The following is a 14,085-nucleotide window of genomic DNA, read 5'->3' as shown; positions in this document are numbered from 1 at the left end:
GGAGTTGATTATTTTATTCAAAAACACAAACAACACATCATTTGATAACTGAAAAAAAGGCAAAATAACAAATCTTAGATGTTTACATGCACTGCTAATAATAACAACAACAACAAAAAAAATGTTTATATATTTTTTCATTCATATTTAAATGGTCACAAGGTGAAAAGCTGACATTTACCATATAAATTTGCAAAGATATGTCAACTGAAAGACATAAACAAAACAACAACAACCAAGAAGCAAATTAATCTAGAAAACATAAACACAAAATATTGCTCATGTAAGCTTGACTTTGACCAAAGTCACTGTGCACCCATAGAGAAGAGAAAGGAGGAAGAGGACGAGGAAGGCACAGGCCATGTTCCAGGCCTCTTCAACTGTATCCTGTGTAATAACTTCAGGTTTGTTCTCATTCAAAAATATAGCCTCTTCAAACAATTCTGTAAAAAGCATAAGAATAAGTTAACATTTTAACTATTAAACTTTTAAACTTTCCTTGATAAAATTGTTTTACTTGAAATCTAGGGTACCTGTTTTCGTTGAGATGTTAGGAGACAGGATACCAGTAACATGAGTGACCTCACATGTGTACACCTCACCAGGTACCCAGTCTGAAGATTGGAGTTCCAGGTGACTTTGGATGCTAAATTTTCCATCAGGGCCTTTTGCAGGGTGAGAGATGCTGCGGGCAGGCATCTCAGTCTTACCTAGCCACCAGGTGATGTTGATGTCAGGTGGGCTGAAACCAAATACCAGGCACACTAGCTCAGGCACACTAGTACCCTGCAGCAGCTCTACAGATGGAGGAGAGCGAATCAACGAGGCTAAAAACAAAAAAAAAAATTAAAAGTTAAAAATGTATAATTATATTATTATTTTTTTAATTATACTTTTATAATAATTGTATTTATATAGCTTAAATTGAAACCTTTCTTCACAATGGTATCAAAGATTTCAAAACCAACATGAAAATAATCTCAGCAATTAAATCGAATCAATCCTATTTAAAATATCAGGTCAATTTCTTCCAGTACACCCACCATACAAGTTCTCTACAGTGGCGCTGATTGGATTTTGGGATGACTCATGAGAAACAACACACGAGAACGTGCCATCCTTCCTCTCTGATGCAGGCAGCATCAGGGCACTATGCATTGTAAAACCTCCTGAAGTGTGAGCAGCCACAGGACTGTTAGTGAACTGAGACGCATCTAGTTGCGTCCCATTTAGTTTCCACTGCACAGAGATATCAGACGGGAAGAAACCAGTGATTAAACAAAGAAGGCTGGGATTTTGGAGTCCAGAGAGATCACTATCTGAGGGTCTGAGGATTCTGACAGTGGGTTGTTTGGGGTCTGGGGGCATAAGGCAACAATTAGTTATCAGAAAATACTCCCTGCAATGGCAGTGTTGAGAACTGTGAGTGCTCACCTCGAGTTTTTGAGATGTTCTTCTGATGTGTATATGTTGAGCACAGATGCTTAACCTCACAGGTGAAGAGAGCATATGCATTCCAGTCTCTAACTGAACACTTCAAAATACTTTCTTTGCTTTGAGTCCCATTGTTATGATCTCTAGGCTCTTGTTCATGGCCTTTTGGATTGGGAACCTTACCATTGACTTTCCATTGAATGGAGAACAACTTGACACTCTGACCAACCACCAAACATGTCAAAGTCACAGAGGTGTCAGATCTCACACTACTGAGGGATGGACCCACCAGGTAGACCTCTGCCCGCTGACTGGATGGTGCAATCACTGTTGGACAGTTAACATGTGTTGAAAGGTTAAATTTGCTGACTCAGATATCTGCATCTCAATGCAATGTTAATATAACGAGGGGGTTCCTGTCACATCTGCCATGTTTACCTGTGCAAATACTGGCGCGTTTCTCAGCAGTTGTAGTATTATTTTTAGTTTGACAAGTGATCCCTTGATTCCACTCTTGCTGTGGCACCGATATCTCACTGTATACTTTCACACGTCCATCTTCCATCATTGTGAGGTCTAAATCTCGGCCAGGTTTAACCACTGAATCTGATAGCCACTTGATATTTGGGTTGAATCCTGTCACAGAACACAGCAGCTTCTGTTGGTCTGAACTAGACTGACCAACACTGGGAACAACAGCAAGCTGTATGGTAGGATCACCTGATGAAAAAAGTGTAAATGTTCAGTGAAGAAAACATAAAACATCATTAATAAAATCTGATCCATTATATCAATTTCTGCCCCCATAGTTAATGTTGTATTGAAGAAATTCCTCACCAAAAATGTTTCCAGTAGGTTTGGATGTCCAGGATTTGAAGGGCCTTTGAACTTTACAGGTAAAGGTTTTTCCATTCCTCTGGTGCTCTTTAGGTATTGGGAACTGTTTGGTCAAGGACCAAATGTTTTCGGACGGGGCCCAATCCACACAACTTAATACTGAGATATCTATTTGATTTGCCTGGAAGTTGATGCAGACCTCACCAGACGGGAGACCATTTACAACACACTCCAGCACAGGACTGTCTGTCTGCGTTGATTTCACGAAACGCCTCCTGATCACCACTACAGGATCTGTCTTTATATCAGCTGAGGAGCAAAAATACTCTTTATCACATGATATCCTTGTTTAAGAAGCTAAATTGCCATCAAGTTTATTGAGAAATTCAGATCAGTTGAAAAGAAATCACTTACCAGTTTGAATTTCATCCTTCACTTCTGGGAAACATGGATGTTTAGCTGTACAAACAACGGTCTTAAGGGTCAACCAATCATCTCTGAACAAAGTCAAGTTGCTCACAGTATTATTGAACTGGTCTCTGTATTCTGTGGTGGCTGTTTTCCTTGCACTATCTGTCAACCATGACACTTTAGTGTTGTCTGGTGCTTCAACAACACAGGTAACTGTGACCTTATTCTCCTGTATAATGTCTCTGAGATGAGATTTCTTCATTTGTATTGAAGGTTTGGACAAAGATTGTGCTGTACAGGGTAAAATAAATAAAGTTAATTTTGTGTTCAACTGAAAATCACATGATGATACTTATACTGTCAAGCAAAAGCATGTTATTAGAAATTTTGAAAACGATATTGAGAGCAAATTAAACATCTTTGCTGCAGAACTACACCGAAATACTGTCATGTTTCAAACCATATCTCATGTCTGAAAATCATCTGGAATTCATTTTTAATTATTAATTCATCTCTGACAGCAGAAGAACTGGGTTCCTGTCATATTTGGCATGTTTACCTGCACAAATACTGGTGCTTTTCTCAGCACTTCTTTCACCGAGTCCGTTATTAATCTCACAGGTGTAAGTGATCCCTTGATTCCACTCTTGCTGTGGCACCGATATCTCACTGTATACTTTCACACGTCCATCTTCCATCATTGTGAGGTCTAAATCTCGGCCAGGTTTAACCACTGAATCTGATAGCCACTTGATATTTGGGTTGAATCCTGTCACAGAACACAGCAGCTTCTGTTGGTCTGAACTAGACTGACCAACACTGGGAACAACAGCAAGCTGTATGGTAGCATTGCCTGATGAAAAAAAAGTGTAAATGTTCAGTGAAGAAAACATAAAACATCATTAATAAAATCTGATCCTTTATATCAATTTCTGTCCCCATAGTTAATGTTGTATTGAAGAAATTCCTCACCAAAAATGTTTCCAGTAGGTTTGGATGTCCAGGATTTGAAGGGCCTTTGAACTTTACAGGTAAAGGTTTTTCCATTCCTCTGGTGCTCTCTAGGTATTGGGAACTGTTTGGTCAAGGACCAAATGTTTTCGGACGGGGCCCAATCCACACAACTTAATACTGAGATATCTATTTGATTTGCCTGGAAGTTGATGCAGACCTCACCAGACGGGAGACCATTTACAACACACTCCAGCACAGGACTGTCTGTCTGCGTTGATTTCACGAAACGCCTCCTGATCACCACTACAGGATCTGTCTTTATATCAGCTGAGGAGCAAAAATACTCTTTATCAAAAGATATCCTTGTTTAAGAAGCTAAATTGCCATCAAGTTTATTGAGAAATTCAGATCAGTTGAAAAGAAATCACTTACCAGTTTGAATTTCAACCTTCACTTCTGGGAAACATGGATGTTTAGCTGTACAAACAACGGTCTTAAGGGTCAACCAATCATCTCTGAACAAAGTCAAGTTGCTCACAGTATTATTGAACTGGTCTCTGTATTCTGTGGTGGCTGTTTTCCTTGCACTATCTGTCAACCATGACACTTTAGTGTTGTCTGGTGCTTCAACAACACAGGTAACTGTGACCTTATTCTCCTGTATAATGTCTCTGAGATGAGATTTCTTCATTTGTATTGAAGGTTTGGACAAAGATTGTGCTGTACAGGGTAAAATAAATAAAGTTAATTTTGTGTTCAACTGAAAATCACATGATGATACTTATACTGTCAAGCAAAAGCATGTTATTAGAAATTTTGAAAAGGATATTGAGAGCAAATTAAACATCTTTGCTGCAGAACTACACCGAAATACTGTCATGTTACAAACCATATCTCATGTCTGAAAATCATCTGGAATTCATTTTTAATTATTAATTCATCTCTGACAGCAGAAGAACTGGGTTCCTGTCATATCTGGCATGTTTACCTGCACAAATACTGGTGCTTTTCTCAGCAATTCTTGCACCAAGTCCGTTATTAATCTCACAGGTGTAAGTGATCCCTTGATTCCACTCTTGCTGTAGCACCGATATCTCACTGTATACTTTTACACGTCCATCTTCCATCATTGTGAGGTCTAAATCTCGGCCAGGTTTAACCACTGAATCTGATAGCCACTTGATATTTGGGTTGAATCCTGTCACAGAACACAGCAGCTTCTGTTGGTCTGAACTAGACTGACCAACACTGGGAACAACAGCAAGCTGTATGGTAGGATCACCTGATGAAAAAAGTGTAAATGTTCAGTGAAAAAATTATAAAACATCATTAAAAAAATTTGATACACAACATCAAATATTGTTCTCAGCAGTGTTGGGGGTAGCGCATTGCAAATAACATGAGTTACTTAATCAGACAACTTTTTCAATTACTAATAAAGTAACGCATTACTTTTTAATTTACAAGAGAACGTCTGAGTTACTATTTCGAATAAGTAATGCCAGTACTCCCTCCATTTATTGATTGAAAGCTCTCCTGTCCCCATGTTGAGAGAAATCAGGAGTAAGATGTTACTTTAGTTCTAGAACAAATGTGAACATGCATTAATTCATCTCACTCACAAAAAATAAAATAAAATCAGATTTAGTTTTCCTCAAAATTAATTAAAACAATTAAAAGCAACTCAGAATATGACTCAAAGCTGCAATAATTAAATATGGTAAGTAATACAAATATCCTTTATGTATATAATCCCATTTTATCAACCAATTTGCTGCTGAGCTTCGATTTTTCAATTCAACCATACTAGAGGTATTCGTGGCCTAGTGGTTAGAGAGTTTGCCTCCTAACCCTAGTGTTGTGGATTCAAGTCTCGGTCTGGCAATACCACGACTTAAGTGCCCTTGAGCAAGGCACCAAACCCACAACTGCTCCTCCGGTGCCACAGCATAAATGACTGCTCCGTGTGTGTGTGTGTGTGTGTTCACTGCTGTGTGGCCACTTTGGATGGGTTAAATGCACGAATTCTGAGTATGGGTCACCCTACTTGGCTGTATGTCACTTCACTAATAAGCAAACATTGCACAAGATTAACTAACATTTGTTATTTTTTATTGCTGAAGAGTGTTGAACTTTCTTCTTCTGCGTTCTACTGTACATTTGTGAATTTACATTTCCTTCAGTAGGCTTTTGGTGTGAAAGGACTTTTACATTAGCCAAAAATAGAGCTTTTAATATTAAAACAAACAAGTAAGCACAGCCCAGATTTCAAAAGTAACATAATGCATTAACTTCAATAAAAAATAACTAAGTAACGTAATTAGTTTATTTTTTTTAGGAGGTAATGCAATATTGTAATGCATTACGTTTAAAAGTAACTTTCCCCAACACTGGTCCCCAGTAAAGTTAATGAGGTATTGATGAAATCTTCATTCCTCACCAAAAATGTTTCCAGTAGGTTTGGATGTCCAGGATTTGAAGGGCCTTTGAACTTTACAGGTAAAGGTTTTTCCATTCCTCTGGTGCTCTTTAGGTATTGGGAACTGTTTGGTCAAGGACCAAATGTTTTCGGACGGGGCCCAATCCACACAACTTAATACTGAGATATCTATTTGATTTGCCTGGAAGTTGATGCAGACCTCACCAGACGGGAGACCATTTACAACACACTCCAGCACAGGACTGTCTGTCTGCGTTGATTTCACGAAACGCCTCCTGATCACCACTACAGGATCTGTCTTTATATCAGCTGAGGAGCAAAAATACTCTTTATCAAATGATATCCTTGTTTAAGAAGCTAAATTGCCATCAAGTTTATTGAGAAATTCAGATCAGTTGAAAAGAAATCACTTACCAGTTTGAATTTCAACCTTCACTTCTGGGAAACATGGATGTTTAGCTGTACAAACAACGGCGGTCTTAAGGGTCAACCAATCATTTCTGGACAAAGTCAAGTTGCTCACAGTATTATTGAACTGGTCTCTGTATTCTGTGGTGGCTGTTTTCCTTGCACTATCTGTCAACCATGACACTTTAGTGTTGTCTGGTGCTTCAACAACACAGGAAACTGTGACCTTATTCTCCTGTATAATGTCTCTGAGATGAGATTTCTTCATTTGTATTGAAGGTTTGGACAAAGATTGTGCTGTACAGGGTAAAATAAATAAAGTTAATTTTGTGTTCAACTGAAAATCACATGATGATGCTTATACTGTCAAGCAAAAGCATGTTATTAGAAATTTTGAAAAGGATATTGAGAGCAAATTAAACATCTTTGCTGCAGAACTACACCGAGATACTGTCATGTTACAAACCATATCTCATGTCTGAAAATCATCTGGAATTCATTTTTAATTATTAATTCATCTCTGACAGCAGAAGAACTGGGTTCCTGTCATATCTGGCATGTTTACCTGCACAAATACTGGTGCTTTTCTCAGCAATTCTTGCACCAAGTCCGTTATTAATCTCACAGGTGTAAGTGATCCCTTGATTCCACTCTTGCTGTGGCACCGATATCTCACTGTATACTTTTACACGTCCATCTTCCATCATTGTGAGGTCTAAATCTCGGCCAGGTTTAACCACTGAATCTGATAGCCACTTGATATTTGGGTTGAATCCTGTCACAGAACACAGCAGCTTCTGTTGGTCTGAACTAGACTGACCAACACTGGGAACAACAGCAAGCTGTATGGTAGGATCACCTGATGAAAAAAGTGTAAATGTTCAGTGAAAAAATTATAAAACATCATTAAAAAAATTTGATACACAACATCAAATATTGTTCTCAGCAGTGTTGGGGGTAGCGCATTGCAAATAACATGAGTTACTTAATCAGACAACTTTTTCAATTACTAATAAAGTAACGCATTACTTTTTAATTTACAAGAGAACGTCTGAGTTACTATTTCGAATAAGTAATGCCAGTACTCCCTCCATTTATTGATTGAAAGCTCTCCTGTCCCCATGTTGAGAGAAATCAGGAGTAAGATGTTACTTTAGTTCTAGAACAAATGTGAACATGCATTAATTCATCTCACTCACAAAAAATAAAATAAAATCAGATTTAGTTTTCCTCAAAATTAATTAAAACAATTAAAAGCAACTCAGAATATGACTCAAAGCTGCAATAATTAAATATGGTAAGTAATACAAATATCCTTTATGTATATAATCCCATTTTATCAACCAATTTGCTGCTGAGCTTCGATTTTTCAATTCAACCATACTAGAGGTATTCGTGGCCTAGTGGTTAGAGAGTTTGCCTCCTAACCCTAGTGTTGTGGATTCAAGTCTCGGTCTGGCAATACCACGACTTAAGTGCCCTTGAGCAAGGCACCAAACCCACAACTGCTCCTCCGGTGCCACAGCATAAATGACTGCTCCGTGTGTGTGTGTGTGTGTGTTCACTGCTGTGTGGCCACTTTGGATGGGTTAAATGCACGAATTCTGAGTATGGGTCACCCTACTTGGCTGTATGTCACTTCACTAATAAGCAAACATTGCACAAGATTAACTAACATTTGTTATTTTTTATTGCTGAAGAGTGTTGAACTTTCTTCTTCTGCGTTCTACTGTACATTTGTGAATTTACATTTCCTTCAGTAGGCTTTTGGTGTGAAAGGACTTTTACATTAGCCAAAAATAGAGCTTTTAATATTAAAACAAACAAGTAAGCACAGCCCAGATTTCAAAAGTAACATAATGCATTAACTTCAATAAAAAAATAACTAAGTAACGTAATTAGTTTATTTTTTTTTAGGAGGTAATGCAATATTGTAATGCATTACGTTTAAAAGTAACTTTCCCCAACACTGGTCCCCAGTAAAGTTAATGAGGTATTGATGAAATCTTCATTCCTCACCAAAAATGTTTCCAGTAGGTTTGGATGTCCAGGATTTGAAGGGCCTTTGAACTTTACAGGTAAAGGTTTTTCCATTCCTCTGGTGCTCTTTAGGTATTGGGAACTGTTTGGTCAAGGACCAAATGTTTTCGGACGGGGCCCAATCCACACAACTTAATACTGAGATATCTATTTGATTTGCCTGGAAGTTGATGCAGACCTCACCAGACGGGAGACCATTTACAACACACTCCAGCACAGGACTGTCTGTCTGCGTTGATTTCACGAAACGCCTCCTGATCACCACTACAGGATCTGTCTTTATATCAGCTGAGGAGCAAAAATACTCTTTATCAAATGATATCCTTGTTTAAGAAGCTAAATTGCCATCAAGTTTATTGAGAAATTCAGATCAGTTGAAAAGAAATCACTTACCAGTTTGAATTTCAACCTTCACTTCTGGGAAACATGGATGTTTAGCTGTACAAACAACGGCGGTCTTAAGGGTCAACCAATCATTTCTGGACAAAGTCAAGTTGCTCACAGTATTATTGAACTGGTCTCTGTATTCTGTGGTGGCTGTTTTCCTTGCACTATCTGTCAACCATGACACTTTAGTGTTGTCTGGTGCTTCAACAACACAGGTAACTGTGACCTTATTCTCCTTTATAATGTCTCTGAGATGAGATTTCTTCATTTGTATTGAAGGTTTGGACAAAGATTGTGCTGTACAGGGTAAAATAAATAAAGTTAATTTTGTGTTCAACTGAAAATCACATGATGATGCTTATACTGTCAAGCAAAAGCATGTTATTAGAAATTTTGAAAAGGATATTGAGAGCAAATTAAACATCTTTGCTGCAGAACTACACCGAGATACTGTCATGTTACAAACCATATCTCATGTCTGAAAATCATCTGGAATTCATTTTTAATTATTAATTCATCTCTGACAGCAGAAGAACTGGGTTCCTGTCATATCTGGCATGTTTACCTGCACAAATACTGGTGCTTTTCTCAGCAATTCTTGCACCAAGTCCGTTATTAATCTCACAGGTGTAAGTGATCCCTTGATTCCACTCTTGCTGTGGCACCGATATCTCACTGTATACTTTTACACGTCCATCTTCCATCATTGTGAGGTCTAAATCTCGGCCAGGTTTAACCACTGAATCTGATAGCCACTTGATATTTGGGTTGAATCCTGTCACAGAACACAGCAGCTTCTGTTGGTCTGAACTAGACTGACCAACACTGGGAACAACAGCAAGCTGTATGGTAGGATCACCTGATGAAAAAAGTGTAAATGTTCAGTGAAAAAAGTATAAAACATCATTAAAAAAATTTGATACACAACATCAAATATTGTTCTCAGCAGTGTTGGGGGTAGCGCATTGCAAATAACATGAGTTACTTAATCAGACAACTTTTTCAATTACTAATAAAGTAACGCATTACTTTTTAATTTACAAGAGAACGTCTGAGTTACTATTTCGAATAAGTAATGCCAGTACTCCCTCCATTTATTGATTGAAAGCTCTCCTGTCCCCATGTTGAGAGAAATCAGGAGTAAGATGTTACTTTAGTTCTAGAACAAATGTGAACATGCATTAATTCATCTCACTCACAAAAAATAAAATAAAATCAGATTTAGTTTTCCTCAAAATTAATTAAAACAATTAAAAGCAACTCAGAATATGACTCAAAGCTGCAATAATTAAATATGGTAAGTAATACAAATATCCTTTATGTATATAATCCCATTTTATCAACCAATTTGCTGCTGAGCTTCGATTTTTCAATTCAACCATACTAGAGGTATTCGTGGCCTAGCGGTTAGAGAGTTTGCCTCCTAACCCTAGTGTTGTGGATTCAAGTCTCGGTCTGGCAATACCACGACTTAAGTGCCCTTGAGCAAGGCACCAAACCCACAACTGCTCCTCCGGTGCCACAGCATAAATGACTGCTCCGTGTGTGTGTGTGTTCACTGCTGTGTGGCCACTTTGGATGGGTTAAATGCACGAATTCTGAGTATGGGTCACCCTACTTGGCTGTATGTCACTTCACTAATAAGCAAACATTGCACAAGATTAACTAACATTTGTTATTTTTTATTGCTGAAGAGTGTTGAACTTTCTTCTTCTGCGTTCTACTGTACATTTGTGAATTTACATTTCCTTCAGTAGGCTTTTGGTGTGAAAGGACTTTTACATTAGCCAAAAATAGAGCTTTTAATATTAAAACAAACAAGTAAGCACAGCCCAGATTTCAAAAGTAACATAATGCATTAACTTCAATAAAAAATAACTAAGTAACGTAATTAGTTTATTTTTTTTTTAGGAGGTAATGCAATATTGTAATGCATTACGTTTAAAAGTAACTTTCCCCAACACTGGTCCCCAGTAAAGTTAATGAGGTATTGATGAAATCTTCATTCCTCACCAAAAATGTTTCCAGTAGGTTTGGATGTCCAGGATTTGAAGGGCCTTTGAACTTTACAGGTAAAGGTTTTTCCATTCCTCTGGTGCTCTTTAGGTATTGGGAACTGTTTGGTCAAGGACCAAATGTTTTCGGACGGGGCCCAATCCACACAACTTAATACTGAGATATCTATTTGATTTGCCTGGAAGTTGATGCAGACCTCACCAGACGGGAGACCATTTACAACACACTCCAGCACAGGACTGTCTGTCTGCGTTGATTTCACGAAACGCCTCCTGATCACCACTACAGGATCTGTCTTTATATCAGCTGAGGAGCAAAAATACTCTTTATCAAATGATATCCTTGTTTAAGAAGCTAAATTGCCATCAAGTTTATTGAGAAATTCAGATCAGTTGAAAAGAAATCACTTACCAGTTTGAATTTCAACCTTCACTTCTGGGAAACATGGATGTTTAGCTGTACAAACAACGGCGGTCTTAAGGGTCAACCAATCATTTCTGGACAAAGTCAAGTTGCTCACAGTATTATTGAACTGGTCTCTGTATTCTGTGGTGGCTGTTTTCCTTGCACTATCTGTCAACCATGACACTTTAGTGTTGTCTGGTGCTTCAACAACACAGGTAACTGTGACCTTATTCTCCTTTATAATGTCTCTGAGATGAGATTTCTTCATTTGTATTGAAGGTTTGGACAAAGATTGTGCTGTACAGGGTAAAATAAATAAAGTTAATTTTGTGTTCAACTGAAAATCACATGATGATGCTTATACTGTCAAGCAAAAGCATGTTATTAGAAATTTTGAAAAGGATATTGAGAGCAAATTAAACATCTTTGCTGCAGAACTACACCGAGATACTGTCATGTTACAAACCATATCTCATGTCTGAAAATCATCTGGAATTCATTTTTAATTATTAATTCATCTCTGACAGCAGAAGAACTGGGTTCCTGTCATATCTGGCATGTTTACCTGCACAAATACTGGTGCTTTTCTCAGCAATTCTTGCACCAAGTCCGTTATTAATCTCACAGGTGTAAGTGATCCCTTGATTCCACTCTTGCTGTGGCACCGATATCTCACTGTATACTTTTACACGTCCATCTTCCATCATTGTGAGGTCTAAATCTCGGCCAGGTTTAACCACTGAATCTGATAGCCACTTGATATTTGGGTTGAATCCTGTCACAGAACACAGCAGCTTCTGTTGGTCTGAACTAGACTGACCAACACTGGGAACAACAGCAAGCTGTATGGTAGGATCACCTGATGAAAAAAGTGTAAATGTTCAGTGAAAAAATTATAAAACATCATTAAAAAAATTTGATACACAACATCAAATATTGTCCTCAGCAGTGTTGGGGGTAGCGCATTGCAAATAACATGAGTTACTTAATCAGACAACTTTTTCAATTACTAATAAAGTAACGCATTACTTTTTAATTTACAAGAGAACGTCTGAGTTACTATTTCGAATAAGTAATGCCAGTACTCCCTCCATTTATTGATTGAAAGCTCTCCTGTCCCCATGTTGAGAGAAATCAGGAGTAAGATGTTACTTTAGTTCTAGAACAAATGTGAACATGCATTAATTCATCTCACTCACAAAAAATAAAATAAAATCAGATTTAGTTTTCCTCAAAATTAATTAAAACAATTAAAAGCAACTCAGAATATGACTCAAAGCTGCAATAATTAAATATGGTAAGTAATACAAATATCCTTTATGTATATAATCCCATTTTATCAACCAATTTGCTGCTGAGCTTCGATTTTTCAATTCAACCATACTAGAGGTATTCGTGGCCTAGCGGTTAGAGAGTTTGCCTCCTAACCCTAGTGTTGTGGATTCAAGTCTCGGTCTGGCAATACCACGACTTAAGTGCCCTTGAGCAAGGCACCAAACCCACAACTGCTCCTCCGGTGCCACAGCATAAATGACTGCTCCGTGTGTGTGTGTGTGTGTGTGTGTGTGTTCACTGCTGTGTGGCCACTTTGGATGGGTTAAATGCACGAATTCTGAGTATGGGTCACCCTACTTGGCTGTATGTCACTTCACTAATAAGCAAACATTGCACAAGATTAACTAACATTTGTTATTTTTTATTGCTGAAGAGTGTTGAACTTTCTTCTTCTGCGTTCTACTGTACATTTGTGAATTTACATTTCCTTCAGTAGGCTTTTGGTGTGAAAGGACTTTTACATTAGCCAAAAATAGAGCTTTTAATATTAAAACAAACAAGTAAGCACAGCCCAGATTTCAAAAGTAACATAATGCATTAACTTCAATAAAAAATAACTAAGTAACGTAATTAGTTTATTTTTTTTTAGGAGGTAATGCAATATTGTAATGCATTACGTTTAAAAGTAACTTTCCCCAACACTGGTCCCCAGTAAAGTTAATGAGGTATTGATGAAATCTTCATTCCTCACCAAAAATGTTTCCAGTAGGTTTGGATGTCCAGGATTTGAAGGGCCTTTGAACTTTACAGGTAAAGGTTTTTCCATTCCTCTGGTGCTCTTTAGGTATTGGGAACTGTTTGGTCAAGGACCAAATGTTTTCGGACGGGGCCCAATCCACACAACTTAATACTGAGATATCTATTTGATTTGCCTGGAAGTTGATGCAGACCTCACCAGACGGGAGACCATTTACAACACACTCCAGCACAGGACTGTCTGTCTGCGTTGATTTCACGAAACGCCTCCTGATCACCACTACAGGATCTGTCTTTATATCAGCTGAGGAGCAAAAATACTCTTTATCACATGATATCCTTGTTTAAGAAGCTAAATTGCCATCAAGTTTATTGAGAAATTCAGATCAGTTGAAAAGAAATCACTTACCAGTTTGAATTTCAACCTTCACTTCTGGGAAACATGGATGTTTAGCTGTACAAACAACGGTCTTAAGGGTCAACCAATCATTTCTGAACAAAGTCAAGTTGCTCACAGTATTATTGAACTGGTCTCTGTATTCTGTGGTGGCTGTTTGTCTTACACTATCTGTCAACCATGACACTTTAGTGTTGTCTGGTGCTTCAACAACACAGGTAACTGTGACCTTATTCTCCTGTATAATGTCTCTGAGATGAGATTTCTTCATTTGGATTGAAGGTTTGCACAAAGATTGTGCTGTACAGGGTAAAATAAATAAAGT

The 14,085-nt window shown here is 37.8% G+C and overlaps 1 protein-coding gene across 5 annotated transcripts in view; it reads right to left on the bottom strand.

The window, feature by feature from the left end:
* LOC113047280 (uncharacterized) overlaps window positions 1–14,085 on the bottom strand; it is a 145,692-nt gene continuing 131,607 nt past the window's right edge. For all 5 annotated transcript variants that reach the window (XM_026208632.1, XM_026208635.1, XM_026208634.1 and 2 more), the window contains 22 exons: window positions 13,773–14,060; window positions 13,359–13,667; window positions 11,898–12,191; window positions 11,339–11,629; window positions 10,925–11,233; window positions 9,477–9,770; window positions 8,918–9,208; window positions 8,504–8,812; window positions 7,050–7,343; window positions 6,491–6,781; window positions 6,077–6,385; window positions 4,625–4,918; window positions 4,069–4,356; window positions 3,655–3,963; window positions 3,242–3,535; window positions 2,686–2,973; window positions 2,272–2,580; window positions 1,873–2,154; window positions 1,435–1,761; window positions 1,044–1,358; window positions 534–827; window positions 1–443 (listed from right to left, as the gene is read on the bottom strand). In XM_026208632.1, coding sequence (XP_026064417.1) covers window positions 280–443; window positions 534–827; window positions 1,044–1,358; window positions 1,435–1,761; window positions 1,873–2,154; window positions 2,272–2,580; window positions 2,686–2,973; window positions 3,242–3,535; window positions 3,655–3,963; window positions 4,069–4,356; window positions 4,625–4,918; window positions 6,077–6,385; window positions 6,491–6,781; window positions 7,050–7,343; window positions 8,504–8,812; window positions 8,918–9,208; window positions 9,477–9,770; window positions 10,925–11,233; window positions 11,339–11,629; window positions 11,898–12,191; window positions 13,359–13,667; window positions 13,773–14,060 — 6,443 coding nt within the window. In that variant the 3' untranslated portion in view covers window positions 1–279. The remainder of the gene's footprint in view (window positions 444–533; window positions 828–1,043; window positions 1,359–1,434; window positions 1,762–1,872; window positions 2,155–2,271; window positions 2,581–2,685; window positions 2,974–3,241; window positions 3,536–3,654; window positions 3,964–4,068; window positions 4,357–4,624; window positions 4,919–6,076; window positions 6,386–6,490; window positions 6,782–7,049; window positions 7,344–8,503; window positions 8,813–8,917; window positions 9,209–9,476; window positions 9,771–10,924; window positions 11,234–11,338; window positions 11,630–11,897; window positions 12,192–13,358; window positions 13,668–13,772; window positions 14,061–14,085) is intronic.

This window comes from Carassius auratus, chromosome 28 (genome assembly GCF_003368295.1).
Source record: "Carassius auratus strain Wakin chromosome 28, ASM336829v1, whole genome shotgun sequence".
In the NCBI taxonomy this organism is placed as follows: domain Eukaryota; kingdom Metazoa; phylum Chordata; class Actinopteri; order Cypriniformes; family Cyprinidae; genus Carassius; species Carassius auratus.
The sequence above is the reverse complement of the archived record's forward strand: the minus strand, read 5'-3'. Positions and strand labels throughout refer to the sequence as shown.